At 37.6% G+C, this 13,991-nt stretch overlaps 1 protein-coding gene across 2 annotated transcripts in view; it reads left to right on the forward strand.

Annotated features, from left to right (window-relative positions):
- Positions 1 to 13,991, forward strand: part of LOC127445876 (FERM domain-containing protein 4B-like) — a 51,434-nt gene that overhangs the window by 28,964 nt on the left and 8,479 nt on the right. For both annotated transcript variants that reach the window (XM_051706323.1, XM_051706324.1), the window contains exons 8-18: positions 2,509 to 2,592; positions 3,497 to 3,562; positions 4,018 to 4,075; positions 4,242 to 4,328; positions 11,284 to 11,360; positions 12,150 to 12,288; positions 12,464 to 12,599; positions 12,682 to 12,815; positions 12,910 to 13,026; positions 13,118 to 13,346; positions 13,922 to 13,969. In XM_051706323.1, the coding sequence (XP_051562283.1) occupies positions 2,509 to 2,592; positions 3,497 to 3,562; positions 4,018 to 4,075; positions 4,242 to 4,328; positions 11,284 to 11,360; positions 12,150 to 12,288; positions 12,464 to 12,599; positions 12,682 to 12,815; positions 12,910 to 13,026; positions 13,118 to 13,346; positions 13,922 to 13,969 (1,175 nt within the window). The remainder of the gene's footprint in view (positions 1 to 2,508; positions 2,593 to 3,496; positions 3,563 to 4,017; positions 4,076 to 4,241; positions 4,329 to 11,283; positions 11,361 to 12,149; positions 12,289 to 12,463; positions 12,600 to 12,681; positions 12,816 to 12,909; positions 13,027 to 13,117; positions 13,347 to 13,921; positions 13,970 to 13,991) is intronic.

Consider the following 13,991-nt stretch of genomic DNA (forward strand, 5'->3'; position numbering starts at 1 on the left):
CAGAAGAATTGTTTGGGATACAAAGAAAAACTCACAGGTAACCTCAGGAGAAATACAGGCTGCTCTGTAAACAGATGGTGTGGTTGTTTCAAGGAGCACAATATGAAGATACTTGAACAAAAATTAGCTGCATGGTTGAGTTGCCAGAAAGAAGCCTTTACTGCGCCAATGCCACAAAAAAGCCCGGTTACAATATGCCCAACAATACCTTGACATGCCTCACAGCTTCTGGCACACTGTAATTTGGAGTGACGAGACCAAAATATAGCTTTATGGTCACAACCATAAGCGCTATGTTTGGAGAGGGGTGAACAAGGCCTATAGTGAAGAGAATACCATCCCCACTGTGAAGCATGGTGGTGGCTCACTGATGTTTTGGGGGTGTGAGCTCTAAAGGCACGGGGGAATCTTGTGAAAATTGATGGCAAAATGAATGCAGCATGTTATCAGAAAATACTGGCAGACAATTTGCATTCTTCTGCACGAAAGCTGCGCATGGGACGCTCTTGGACTTTCCAGCACGACAATGACCATAAGCACAAGGCCAAGTTGACCCTCCAGTGGTTACAGCAGAAAAAGGTAAACGTTCTGTAGTGGCCATCACAGTCTCCTGACCTTAATATCATCGAGCCACTCTGGGGAGATCTCAAACGTGCGGTTCATGCAAGACGAACAAAGACTTTGCATGACCTGGAGGCATTTTGCCAAGACGAATGGGCAGTTATACCACCTGCAAGAATTTGGGGCCTCATAGACAACTATTACAAAAGACTGCACACTGTCATTGATGCTAAAGGGGGCAATACACAGTATTAAGAACTAAGGGTATGCAGACTTTTGAATAGGGGTCATTTCATTTTTTTCTTTGTTGCCATGTTTTGTTTTATGATTGTGCCATTCTGTTATAACCTACAGTTGAATATGAATCCCATAAGAAATAAAAGAAATGTGTTTTGCCTGCTCACTCATGTTTTCTTTAAAAATGGTACATATATTACCAATTCTCCAAGGGTATGCAAACTTTTGAGCACAACTGTATGTTTGTTAACTGCGAACTCTTAGTGAGTGTTACAATTTGCCGCCATGATGTTAGGGTGTTCTGGGAGGTTGCCAGGATGTTGCTATCAAGTTGCCATGTTGTGCTGTGTGGTTTTTGGTGTGTTGCTTGGTGGTTGCAATGGTGTTCTGGGTGTTTTCTTTCTGGCCTAAGTCAAAAGAGCCCTACCACAAGCTCAATGAGAAACGTATTAGAAACACCTGTACACCTACTTATTCATGTGATTATCTAATCAGCCAATCATGTGGCAGCAGTGCAATGCATAAAATCAGGCAGATACGGGTCAGGAGCTTCAGTTAATGTTCACATCAACCATCAGAATGGGGAGAAATTGTTATCTTAGTGACTTCGACCATGGCATGATTGTTGGTGCCAGACAGGCTGGTTTGAGTATTTCTGTAATTGCTGTCTCCTGGGATTTTCATGCACAACAGTCTGAATGTTACCAAAAACAAAAAAAATCCAATGAGCGACACTTCTGCGGATGGAAATGTCTTGTTGATGAGAGAGGCCAGCGGAGAATGGCCAAACTGTTTAGAGCTGACAGAAAGGCTATGGTAACTCAGATAACCACTCTGTACAATTGATGTGGCAGGAAAAGCATCTCAGATTGCACATTGAACCTTGAGGCGGATGGGCTACAACAGCAGAAGACCACGTCGGGCACTTTATCAGGACCAAAGTGTTCCTAATAAAGTGCTTAGTGAGTGTAGTTTGTGTTCCTCCTTCAGTTTAAGTCTATGAAACTTTTCTTCTTGTTTTATCATCCCACAGGTGAAAACTGAATGTCTCAGAAAAGTACTAACTTAAAAAAGTGACACCTTTCCAAAACAAGTGACATAATTGTAGCTATCTTTCATATCTGAAGCACAAACAATGCAGGACGAGTTATGCCCCAATGTTTAGCTTAGGTTTACAGGTTTGTTCAAATCCCTAATTCTTTAGATAGGCTAAGCAATAAAAAACTTAATTGTAATTTATACCACTAATAATTAACATGTATCTTATAATTACTTATAACATAAACAACCATTGGTTTAAAATGGTAATTATCATTAAGGTTTATTTAAGAGTATTGCATTGTTTACAATAGGGATCCCCTATATCTAAATGGATTCCAGCAAGAGAATGAAAGATAAAAACCCATGTGCCCTTCAAACATCAAAAACAACTTTCATGATGGGGAAGGGGGATGAAATCTGCTCTTCTCAAACAAACTTCACTATCTTTTAAATCACAGCTTGTGGTTTTGACCAAGCAAGACTGGGATGTTTTTATACATTCCTGATTGAGCGCATGTTATCTATTGTACTTTAAAAGTACTAACTATAATATTGCTAATATAACTTGTATACAGTGTAAATAAACTGTAGCCAGGCTGCATGATAATGATTTAATGGAGTATTTTAATACAAAACATATATTTTTGTACACTTTTTTTTTTTTTTTAGTGATGAAAGCACAAGATCAGACTTAAAGAAGCTTCCTGCTTTTCCCACTGCAGTTTTGAAGGAGCACCCATCCTTAGCATTTTGGTAAGACCTGACTTGATGTTACATTTTGATGCTATGAAATTTATTTATTTTTTAATTATTATTCTTTAAAATAACATCCACTGATCAATCGTGCACAGCAAGACCAAGGACATTTTTAAGAAAGTAAATAGGATGCTTTTTGATTTCATTCGAAAATTCAAAAGCTGGAAGCTGTAGCCACGTGTGGTGTGCTTAGGCTACAACAAGCTCCATTTCAAGCAAGTCTTGTTAATTAACTTGCTTGTTAGTTAGACTTGCCCTGTGGCTTCTGTAACCCTAGACATTTGGTTGTTGATGTCTGCCACCTTAAAATGGATTGATGTGGCAGCTTTATTCAATGGGTATTTAGTGCGAGGAGCTGTTCGATTGAAATCAGTGAACAGACAGCAATTATTGAAGTGTGTATGAGTGAGGAAACAGCTGTGTTAGTGCAAGTGTTTAAGAGACAGCTGTGCAAGTGAGGGTAGAGAAAGCTGTGTATGCGTGTGCTGTTGATTAAATATATTAAACAAAATTGTCTACATATATACTGTATATTAATGTTATTCCAACAAGTTTTCTGCAATATTCATCTGTAGTATTTATTTCCTTTTATGTAGCTTCCTTGTAATGGTGGACATAAATTAATTCTTAAGTTAAAATCTGTGTGGATATAGAAAAGGTTATTAGGATAATTGCTACGAACAGTGTGTGATTCACGGGACAGCCAGCCAGATGGCATTTCACACATGGGTGCACCTGGCTTAATATCTGTCTAGTTAATAGTCTAACTAGCCCCGTCATTTAAATGGCACAAACACACATTGGTCTTGTACTCAATTGCTGTTTATTTTTCTAGTTTGGATGGTAACATTTTCTCTCTCTCTCTCTCTCTCTCTCTCTCTCTCTCTCCCTTGCCATCTAGTGAAGATAAAGTAATCGAACATTACAGAAAGCTGAAGGGACTCAGTCGTGGACAGGCCATTGTACGGTAAGCACACTAATAATTTATCTGCCTGACATAAACTGTAGCAAAACTTGACTGTGGGATCTGTGAGTCTGAGCCTGTTGTCCTACCTGATCACTACTGCAGTTGTTTGTAGAAGGGCAAAATTGCATAATTAATTAGAGCACATTACTTAAAGTGACTGCTTTCAGCAAACCTAACCACACTGTTCCACTTTATTTTTAGCTCATTGGGATGAGACAAGGTCATTTTTGTTAGCTCAATTTGTGTCCCTGTATTGTTATATTGACACTGTCGCCCACTGTGAAAGCACAGAAAAAAATCTTTTTAGGATTACTGTCAGCGACATTTAATAGATGATTTACTAGGGTTTATATGTCCTTACACCTTGTTTTTGTAAAAGTAAAAAAAAAAAAAAAAACTGGCTTTCTCTGTTCTGTACTGTTATTCAATGGACTGTTGTAACTTTTTATCAACAGGTATCTTACCTTAGTGGAATCCTTACCTGCATATGGAGTTCATTACTACAAAGTAAAGGTATGTGGTTTGATTTTTTCATGTTGTTTTTTTTTTTTTTTTTAGGAAATTGGAACTATTTAAAGAAGGACGTAGATGATAAATACTGATGCTATCATAATTAATAGGACCTTATTTTGATTTATGGTTAATACTAGTAAAATGTGTGTGGTATAATAATAAACAGGATAAACAGGACATACCGTGGTGGTTGGGGATCAGCTACAAAGGCATCGGCCAGTACGACCTCCAAGACAAGCTCAAGCCACGAAAGGTTTACCATTTCATTGTTTTGTTTTATTAGTGTTGTGGGTATATTGCAGTTTGCTGAAACTCATTCAAATAATTGCACAGCAGTGACCGGCTAGACTGAAAACATTAACAGCAATGTGTGTTAAGTTTGAAATCAGAATTTATAGGCACATTTCTGGTTCATGTTAAATCAGCCAACACTTAAATAGCAGCAAGTCCAAATTCCAAGCTTTTACATGACACATATTTTCAAATAAGAAGCTTTTAATGAATTAGCTAGCAGTTCCAGGTTAAAGGATTAAAAATAAAAACTTTTTTTTTAAATATCGGTATGGGCCACAATGAGCTGTGAATTATCGGTATCAGCCCAGAAATTCCATATCGGTGCATACCTAGTACTTACTGATTACCATATTAAAATACCATGGTATTTATTTGATATGCCATGGTGCTTCAAAGAATACATTGGTATTACCATGATAAATATCTAAAATAAAAAACATGGAACTACCATGTCCAAATGCATGGTGATGCCATGGTACTTTGATATGTACCATAATACACTGCCTGTCCAGAAAAAAAAAATTCGCCGTTTGTATTTAAATAAACAGATACTTAAGAGCCTATGATTGGATCATTATTGCAGTGATTAATATGTTTCAGCTGGCAACAATTCATTTAATCCTAAATGATGCAGTGTGTAGCTTTTCATTTCTTAAACAACCATGTCGGAAGACGTATCCCATGGTCGGGGAAAAGTTGTTTCTGTATTTCATAGGGGGCAAATTATTGGCCTTCATCAAGCAAATAAAACAACTAAGGAGATTGCTGAAACCAGCACAAAAAAAAAGCGCTCCGTTTTCTCGAACAGTCAAGTGAATGTTCAGTGAGCTGGTCCACTCGGTTGCAATGTGAGTACTACAAGATGACTTACTCCATTGATTTATGAAGGACATCGCTTGCTGTGGGCATGTGAATGTTTTACGGCCATCCTTAGCATCTATTCTCAATTTGCCCGGGAATATCAGTGCAAAAGTGACCTTCCATTGATGTAAAAGTTTCTTGCATTCCTTGAATCGATCACGTTTCTCTCTTGTCGAATTCACAAAGTCTGGGAACAAGAAATGCTGTGGTTCATCCAAGAAAGCCTTCCTTTACTCCTCACCTCGCGTAACACAAGATCTTTATTGGGTGATCTCAGAAATTTGGCCAGAATTGATCAGGCCTGTCTCCCTCTGCGGATCTCTGAGAAGGAACGCTGTGAGCTCACTTGATTTCCAGCTTATGGCCTGATATGTCGAGCAGATTCGGAAGGAACCCATCCAGGAATTTCACCATATCCTGACCCTCTTCAGCCTCTGGAATTCTGACAATACGGACGTTATTCCACTGGCTACGGTCCTTCATGTCCTCCAACTTCTCCCAGACATGCTCCAAATCCACCTTGGTCACTAGCGGATTAGCAGATAATTCCCTCTCTGATGACTCCAGATAATCGATCCATTTCTCGACATCCCCCACTCTTGTAACCACATCAGAGAACTTCACCTTCATGGCAGTGATCGATCGACGTATCACAGCAAGATCCTCCAAGTCAGCATTGCCGACATGTTCAGCATCTCTCGCCGCATTTCCCGCACCTCTCCAACTTCCAGGCTCGCGGCCTGATCGGGGGTGTCAGTTTGAGCACGTAAGTGTCTTTTAATGTCTCCAGAGCCCGAGGATTTTGAATTCTTGGACATATTATCCTTCTTGAACAGTTATGGAACAGAGTGTATCGAATCTCACCCGGTTTATGTCATTAAAAGTGTTTAAAAGTGTTAAAAAGTGTTAAAACTAGCAAAGTGCAGCAATGTCCTTACAGTTTGTTTGTATTCTTACGGACTGACCGTTATGATTTGTGAGTTAGAGGAAATTTTAATCCTGATCCTTAAGTTTTAATTTTGGCTGATATAATACGCACTTCAGAGGAAGATATTAGATGAGCGCTCAGTGGGAAGAAAACACTGGATTTTGAAGTTCGTGAATAACATCTGTTTAAATGAGGTATCTGCATATTTGCAGATGGTATATAATATAATTTTTATTGATATTTGCCTTTTATCATTAGACAAGACAGTTAAAAGTTACAAGTTTAATGATTGAGGAGAGAGAGGGAGAATGAAATAGGCGAGCACTTTAACATTATATGCAGACCGTTTAAATAACACTGTGTTGCACACCGGACTATTATTATAGTAACACGATGGCAAGTAACAACAAAACGAACCGGGACTGGTCGTTTACATGTCTCAATCGCTTCACATGCAAGCAGGCGATTCTCAACTCCCTCAAGAAACAAATCGGACCAATGGGAAAATGTATTGGCCGATGCGATAATTAAAAAAAGTCAGAAAATCAGCCGATTTATCGGCCTCGCTGATATATCGTTCGACCACTATAAAGAATAATTATCATATTTACATACTGTGCTATTTACATGGTTCTCTTTTTAGAATACAATGGTGTTACCATGGTAAATGTCCAAAAACATAGTAATACAGTGGTACTTTTTTAGGAGTATTCTAACTGTAAATCTGGTCATCTCCCTCTCTTCTTCCTTCTCCCTTTTTTCTCCCTCCCCTTTTCTGTCTGTCTTCTCTCTTCCCACTACACTCTTTTTAAAAGTAAACTAGGCCCTGTCAGAGTGCAACCCGTCATCTTGCCAGTATTGATTGTGCTTCCTGCCAAGGAGGGCAGTCTTTGTATCTGCCCGCCCCCCAATGTTATTCCAGCATGCCAAAGTCATTATGCAAATCTCCCTATCATTGTGCATTTCTCTCAGGCCAGACAATTCATCAAGCAATAAAACACAATTAGCTTAGCAGGGGGGCTATAGAGAATATTGAGGGGGTTTGGCGGCCGTAACTCTTCCCCATGCAAGAGCTTCTGAGGGTCTTCAGAATTTAAAGCTTTGGAACTTTCTGTCCAAAGTTTCCCGGGCTCTGAAGCAATGCCCTATGAAAGCAGTAAATGTTGCTTATTTTTGTATTGTTTCTTGATTTGTCGATACAGGTATTTTGAAAATTACAACCCCAGCCATTGATCTGTCCCCAATTATATGTCATATTTGTTAAATGATCTTTAGAATCACTTTAGTAAAGGGAAGATTCTAAAAGATCTAAGCATGCTTAATTTCATGGCCTGTTAATAATCTTGACATTTTTAATGTAGAAAACTTGTAAAAATATTCTACTATTGTGTGTTTTATCACTTGGACATTTTACAATGTATATGGAGATAAAGGAAATGTAAAGGCATCATTAGGATGATAAAACAGACTAAGAAATCTCATACACTTACATTGAAGGAGGGACCAGAGTCATATCTAGGGATCAGAATAACATAGAGACCACCATAGTAAGTAACACCCTGCTGTAGCATTTTGGCAGAGATGCACCACTCACCACTAATTTTCTTTAGAACATGTAAAAATCAAGTTGTTTTTGTGAATATGAAGTACTTCCACAGGGTTTTTGCATGTTTTTATGTGTGAGAGAGGAGTATGTTTTTTTTTTTTTTTTTAAGAACAAAGGAGGCAGAATATGCTTGAGTCATAATTCAGAGTTTACAGTTGCTTCTGAACTGTCTGTAAATTTGGTGATGACAAATCATAGATTCATCAGAGAGATTTTGAGACCATGTCTGACAATATTGGTATTTTTCAACAAGCTTATTTTATTTTAGCACCAGTACTGTTACATGTTCTCTCTTACAAGTTTTTGTAGAAGGTAGCACTTTACACTTACAGTATGCTCATTTCCATGCACATCATTTATATCATGTGTATTGGTGGTGTCTTTTGTGGCCTTTGTTTCTTTTTCTACATTTCTAATAATTTACCCGATTTTCTGACCTTACTTTTAGAAGAATTGGTTGTGTTCAGAAGAGTTACACTTATACTTCAGTTAGTATTATCATCAGATCTATACTTGTTTTTTTTAATGATATTTTTTATGTTCTATATACCTTGAAGATCAAGTGATGAATCTTGGTTGAGGGTGTGTCTATGTTCTTTACTTATTTCTTCTGTGCCTTATCATAATGTAGTGTGTAATATTATAAAACACTACTTTTACGCATGCCATTTGTGTATGCACTGTTTTTTAGTTTTGTTAATAGCAGTTAAACTGCACGTGTTCATACTGGTGCTAAAACAAAACTCTGGTGGTAATTAGTATCACTAATGTTACAATAAAATCAGTATCAGTGATGCTTTCAAATATATCTTGTGCAGACTTTGGTCCTTAAGAACATTTAAGAATTGTTTTATAAAGCATTATGTTTAAAAACATTTTGTATGTTGAAAAAAACTCTCAAAAACCCAGTGTAGCAAAATTGTGAGGTTTGTTTACAGCAATTAAACAATACCTGTTTTTTATTAAAATGGTAAAAACAAAACTACACATAATAGTAGCTGACACTCTGAATTGTATCAAAACAACAGTTTTGGTAGGGAAAAATTTGCATATTGAATGTCACAATTTGCTAAAGTCACACAGTAGTCACCTCAATGCAAAAATTATCTTAATCAAAATTGTCCCATAGATTACATTGAAATATGAAGTCCCACATAATTCCCCCCAAAATAAAATATGCATCCTTAAAAGACTGTTTCCTAAAAACATGTTTAAGGCAAAAAAGAAAATATATTGTCAATGTCAGTGCTTGGGTCTCTGTAACAAAAATGTAACATTAAATTATTTTTATTTATTATTTATTGCTGATTTTTGTATTTTATAGGGTAGACATTATATGGCAGATTTGCTGTCTCTTATCAGACGCAGACAAAAGGAGGTGTTGAAGATTGCTCTCATTGTCTTTCCAATTGCATGCTATCTGTTTTTCTTAAGACTTATCTAGTTGTTATTTAATTGACTTTGTCTAAAAGAATTATGCTGATATAGCTTGTCTCAATCTGCATTATGAATGCCTTATGTTGAGGATTAGTACATTGTTGAAAATACATTTATCTCACCAAGTCCTTTTTGTGGTGTGATTTGCTGATTCTGCACTTTAAGTGCAGATTTAGCCATTTCAGTGTCACAAGAAACACATTGTTATAGCATGTTCTTTAATGAAATTACTGCATGACTGCAAAATACTGCTACTATTACTGTATCAGTATTTTATTTATTTCTGCAAATACAGGCCAAGGATGTTTCATGTTCTCTGATAGGCAGTGAGATATTCTCTGTTGTCAAATAGAAACAGCCATTTAGAGGTATGCTATTTTCTCCAGAAGGTGAAGAGTCCCATGGCCAGTCATTAATGATTAAAAGAAAGTAGTAGATTCCTCACATATTTGCCCTGGGAAGGTTACGGGAGTTGGGGAGCAAAGCATTCTGACCAACAAGAGTTGGATTACAATTCATACTGTAAAGACATGACACATAGAGTCACACCAGGAAATGGAGCTCACGGATTAATGAGTAGCTATTGAAAGGTGTGCAGAATGTCACATGCACTGAATTCCCTCCCAAGAAAACGAGAGGTGGCATGCCATTCTGAGTGTGTATTTCAGTGTGTGTAACCTGTTTGTCTGGTTTGACAAGGATGGTAATTAAGTATCAGAGTAGAATGGAGGTGACAGAAGAAAATGAATGGTGCTTTAAAGGTCTAATCACACCAGCAAAGTGAAAAAAATGTCAGGAAGATGTTGGCGTATTTGGTATCACGGAAAAGGAAAGACAAGTGATTGAAGAGAGGTTGTCTAGCTCAAGGTGGTAAGGGCACTAGTGATGTCACAGGAAGGGGGAGGGAAGGGGCGGGGCTCACTCACATGAAACTCTTGCAACACCTTTTGGTCTCTTCGAAAGCAGACAAGAGAGTATTGTTAAAGGAAGCCACAACCCTGTGGGAAACTTTAGAACATGAGTTTACTGAAACTGTCCTGCTATCCAGGGATTTACTGACTTTCTCATTTCTGGTAAGATCCAGTTTGTGATTACTTAAGTAGTGACTGAATCATTAATATTGTTGTCATTAAATATGACTGTCGGGATTTGTTTGAAACTTCTTTTTAATCTGCTCTAGAGAGTCAAAAGTGCCGTATGATTTCCATGATCAGATTGTACTGTTCCTCTAAATACAGATGTATTTCTCCAAGCTGCTTTCTAGTAGTACCTGGTGGGGAATGTTTATTAACATTCCAGAAAAATCCTCACCCCCATACACTGATAATAGATGGATATTGTACTTTCCCTGCCCTAAGCCGCAGAGAGCTGTGACTGAACTCTGGGGAAAAGCTCTCTCAATGCCTTTTCTCTCAGCGACAGATGCTTTGCCATGCTTTATCCACAAACCAGTTTTTAGTTCGCTCCCTTTAGGGCAAATTTGATAAGTTGGTAGCTCAGTGGAAGCTTTGCTTCTGTGGTGCTTCTATTGTAGGGGCAACTATGCTTTTATTGGCTTCATACCTGATGCAGCTGTCCTGTGCTTCCAGCTAATTGCCAATATTAAGACCGATCTAGTGATATTTTGTGACTGATTCCAGGGAATAGTGTGTCAAGGATGACAATAGTAGTATTTTCCCTCCCAACACTGTTTATATGATTTGACAGATAAGTACAATACTATATAGAGGAGGTGCTGAAGTACAAGGATTTAAATGGTCAATGTTCAATACAAGTTTAGCTCAATTGACAGCATTTGAAGCATAATGTTGATTTACCATTGAAAATACTTTTGAATCGTCGCTTGTTTATTTAAAAAAAAAAAAAAAAAAAATTGCAGTTACAGTAAATCACTTCCAGTGGAAGTGAATGGGGCCAGTCCATAAACATTAAAATACACACTGTTTTAAAAGTACAGCCGCAAAATGTAAACATTATACATGTTAACATGATTGTGGCATTATTTTCATGACAACATATAATTCCTGTAACCATGTTCCTGGTATAGTTCCTGTCTAAAACACATGTAATTTCTCTTTGTAGCTCTTTCAGTGGAAACAGCTTGAGAACTTGTATTTCCGTGAAAAGAAGTTTGCCGTAGAGGTCAGCGACCCAAAAAGGTTAGTGGATGAGACAATTTGACACGGAGTCGAGCATTAGTATACCTTTGTTATGTCAGAAATCTCCATGAGACAGACTGTAGTACTTAGCACATACTTGCTTACACTCAAACACCATTTCTGGTTTGTTCTTAGTTAAAGACCAGAAGTCCTGCATTTCTGTACTTCACACTCCAGTGCTCTCAGATTGTAGGACACTGCTTTTTGATACATTGACTAATTAAAAGTTAGTGATGCAAAGCCTTTTGATGTAGCTGCTGTGTTTTCAGTGCTGAACTGCAGCAATAAGGCGATCGCTCACTCTGTGTTGTAGTAGTAAAACAGGTTTGGTTTGCTCTGTACACAAAGATGATATCACCACATTACACCGCAGTGTACCAACCTACCATAGAAGCTTAGTCAACAAGTATATACATAGTCAGTCTTTATACACTGAAACATTTTTATGAGCAATACTAAAAACGTTTACCATGTGGCTGAATCTCATTTAATTTAGTAAAAAATATTTTTGATGTCTGAATCAATCTGACTACTTGGTTACACCAATGAAAGTACATTTAAATGGTCAGATCAGGATAAATATCTCCTTGACACTTTACAGTGCATAAACCATTCTTGTGTAGAACAGATGCATTTATAAACTAACATTAAAGTAGTGGTTGATATCTGAATCCTATTTAAATCCTATGTAAATGTCTAGTACAAAAACCAACATCTTAATTTTATTGACACAATATAGTATCAAATGCATCTTGAATGACTTCAGTGTGCGTGTGTGCTAATCCACAGAAGGACAGCATCTAGACGCACATTTGGTCAGTCTGGTCAAGTCATCCACACGTGGTATGCCAGCCACTCTTTGATCAAAACCATCTGGGTGATGGCAATCAGCCAACACCAGTTCTACCTGGACCGCAAGCAGAGTAAAGTGAGTATGTTAGCATTAGCAGCATTAATGTTCATTACTGATAAATTTAGAAAGCCAGTGGCGTGGCTGCTTTGTTTTTATGATAACGATGTTTTATTCTAAAGTAATTGCAGATATGATATCTGTTTCTACTTAAGTTTCTTTTCTTACCATCTACCTTATCTTCTATCTGAAGGCCAAAATAACCACAGCAAGAAGTTTGGGAGACATTGCCATGGATCTCACTGAAACTGGAGCCCCAAGGAAGCTGGTCAGCATGGAAAGTAAAGACAAGCTCATCATGGCTAGCAATGGAAGCTTGGTGTCTTCAAGTAAGATAAAAGAATGGCCTTATGCACTCTGTTATTCTTCACAACTGATGCCATGCTTGAACTTGAGTTGGCTTTCATACAGATTCTGCAGACAATGAGGTGAATGAAGAGCAGAAGAATGAGAAGATTGCAGAACTGAAAAACAAACAGAAGAACCTGGAGGAACTTCTAGCACAAAAGCTGGATGAGCTGAAGAAAATCTGCATCAGAGAAGCTGTTAGTGGCTTGGCATATTTCCATAGACTTTAAGTATGGTTGCTTAAATGGGCATTTTAATCTGAAATGTTTATTTTTCTTTATATTTGACCAGGAGTTGACTGGGATGTTACCTATTGAGTACCCTCTTGCATCAGGAGAGAAGGCTCCTACTGTTCGAAGACGCGTGGGAGCTGCTTTCAAATTGGATGACCTTTTCCCTTATGATGCGGTAGGTAAAGCTTAAATCGTTCACTCTTCTCAATTTAAGGTCACTTACATTTTTTTGACTTCTTTGCTAACTTGAAGTTTGTCCTTTGCAGGACCCTCAAATAAGAAACCTGGAGAGCCGCTTTGCTCTCCAGAAGAAGATTGTGGAGGCAGCACAAAAACTTGCCTATGAAAATGAGCTCTGTAAAACCGTGAAAAAGAAGCGGAGGAGAAACCTTGTGGATGCTTCCAAAAAGCTCCAGGAGATCGAAAATGAGATTAATGATTACAGATTGAAGACTGGCAAGGAGCCCACACAAAGAGCTTCTGTCATAATTCCTGGTGCATATCTGTTTTAATTCATAACAAACATAAGAGAATAAAAATAGCATTGTTTGACTCTTTCTTTAGTTAAAAGGCTGATTAAAGTTGAAGTGTATAATTTTTTTATGTAAAAAATTCCCAAAACTATCAAAACAGTGTTGTCTATTTGAGCATCCTGGCCAGCCCAAAATGGCAACATTGGCTCAACCAATGGTGTGAATTTAGGGTGGGGCTACCTGTTTGCCCAACCAATGGAAAACCAGGGGAGGGTTGCCTGTTTGAAAACATTAATTATTTTCTCAATTCTGTTTGATGTCTCTAATGGTGCAAAAAATTGTTCACATCAGCTTTATTGGTTTTCTTTTTGGGTGTTAAAATACAAAACTACACTGCAAGTTATTGATCTTAACGTTATGAAGGCTGCAGTGTGTAAAGTTTACTATGTTCAAATGAAAACAGATGCTCATCAGTGCACGCAATATTGAATTTTGCATTTTATTGTTGGTGAGAAAATGTTTATGTTGATAGGGCTAATGGACTATAATGACAAGAAAAATAATACACACAAACTCATAAAATCTGTTGTTTTTCAGATGATGTGAACCTTGACAACCTTTCCGACAGCCTTAATTTGGAGGATGGTGAGTGCTGAGGATGTTTAAT

The sequence above is a fragment of the Myxocyprinus asiaticus genome, chromosome 9 (genome assembly GCF_019703515.2).
Source record: "Myxocyprinus asiaticus isolate MX2 ecotype Aquarium Trade chromosome 9, UBuf_Myxa_2, whole genome shotgun sequence".
NCBI lineage: Eukaryota > Metazoa > Chordata > Actinopteri > Cypriniformes > Catostomidae > Myxocyprinus > Myxocyprinus asiaticus.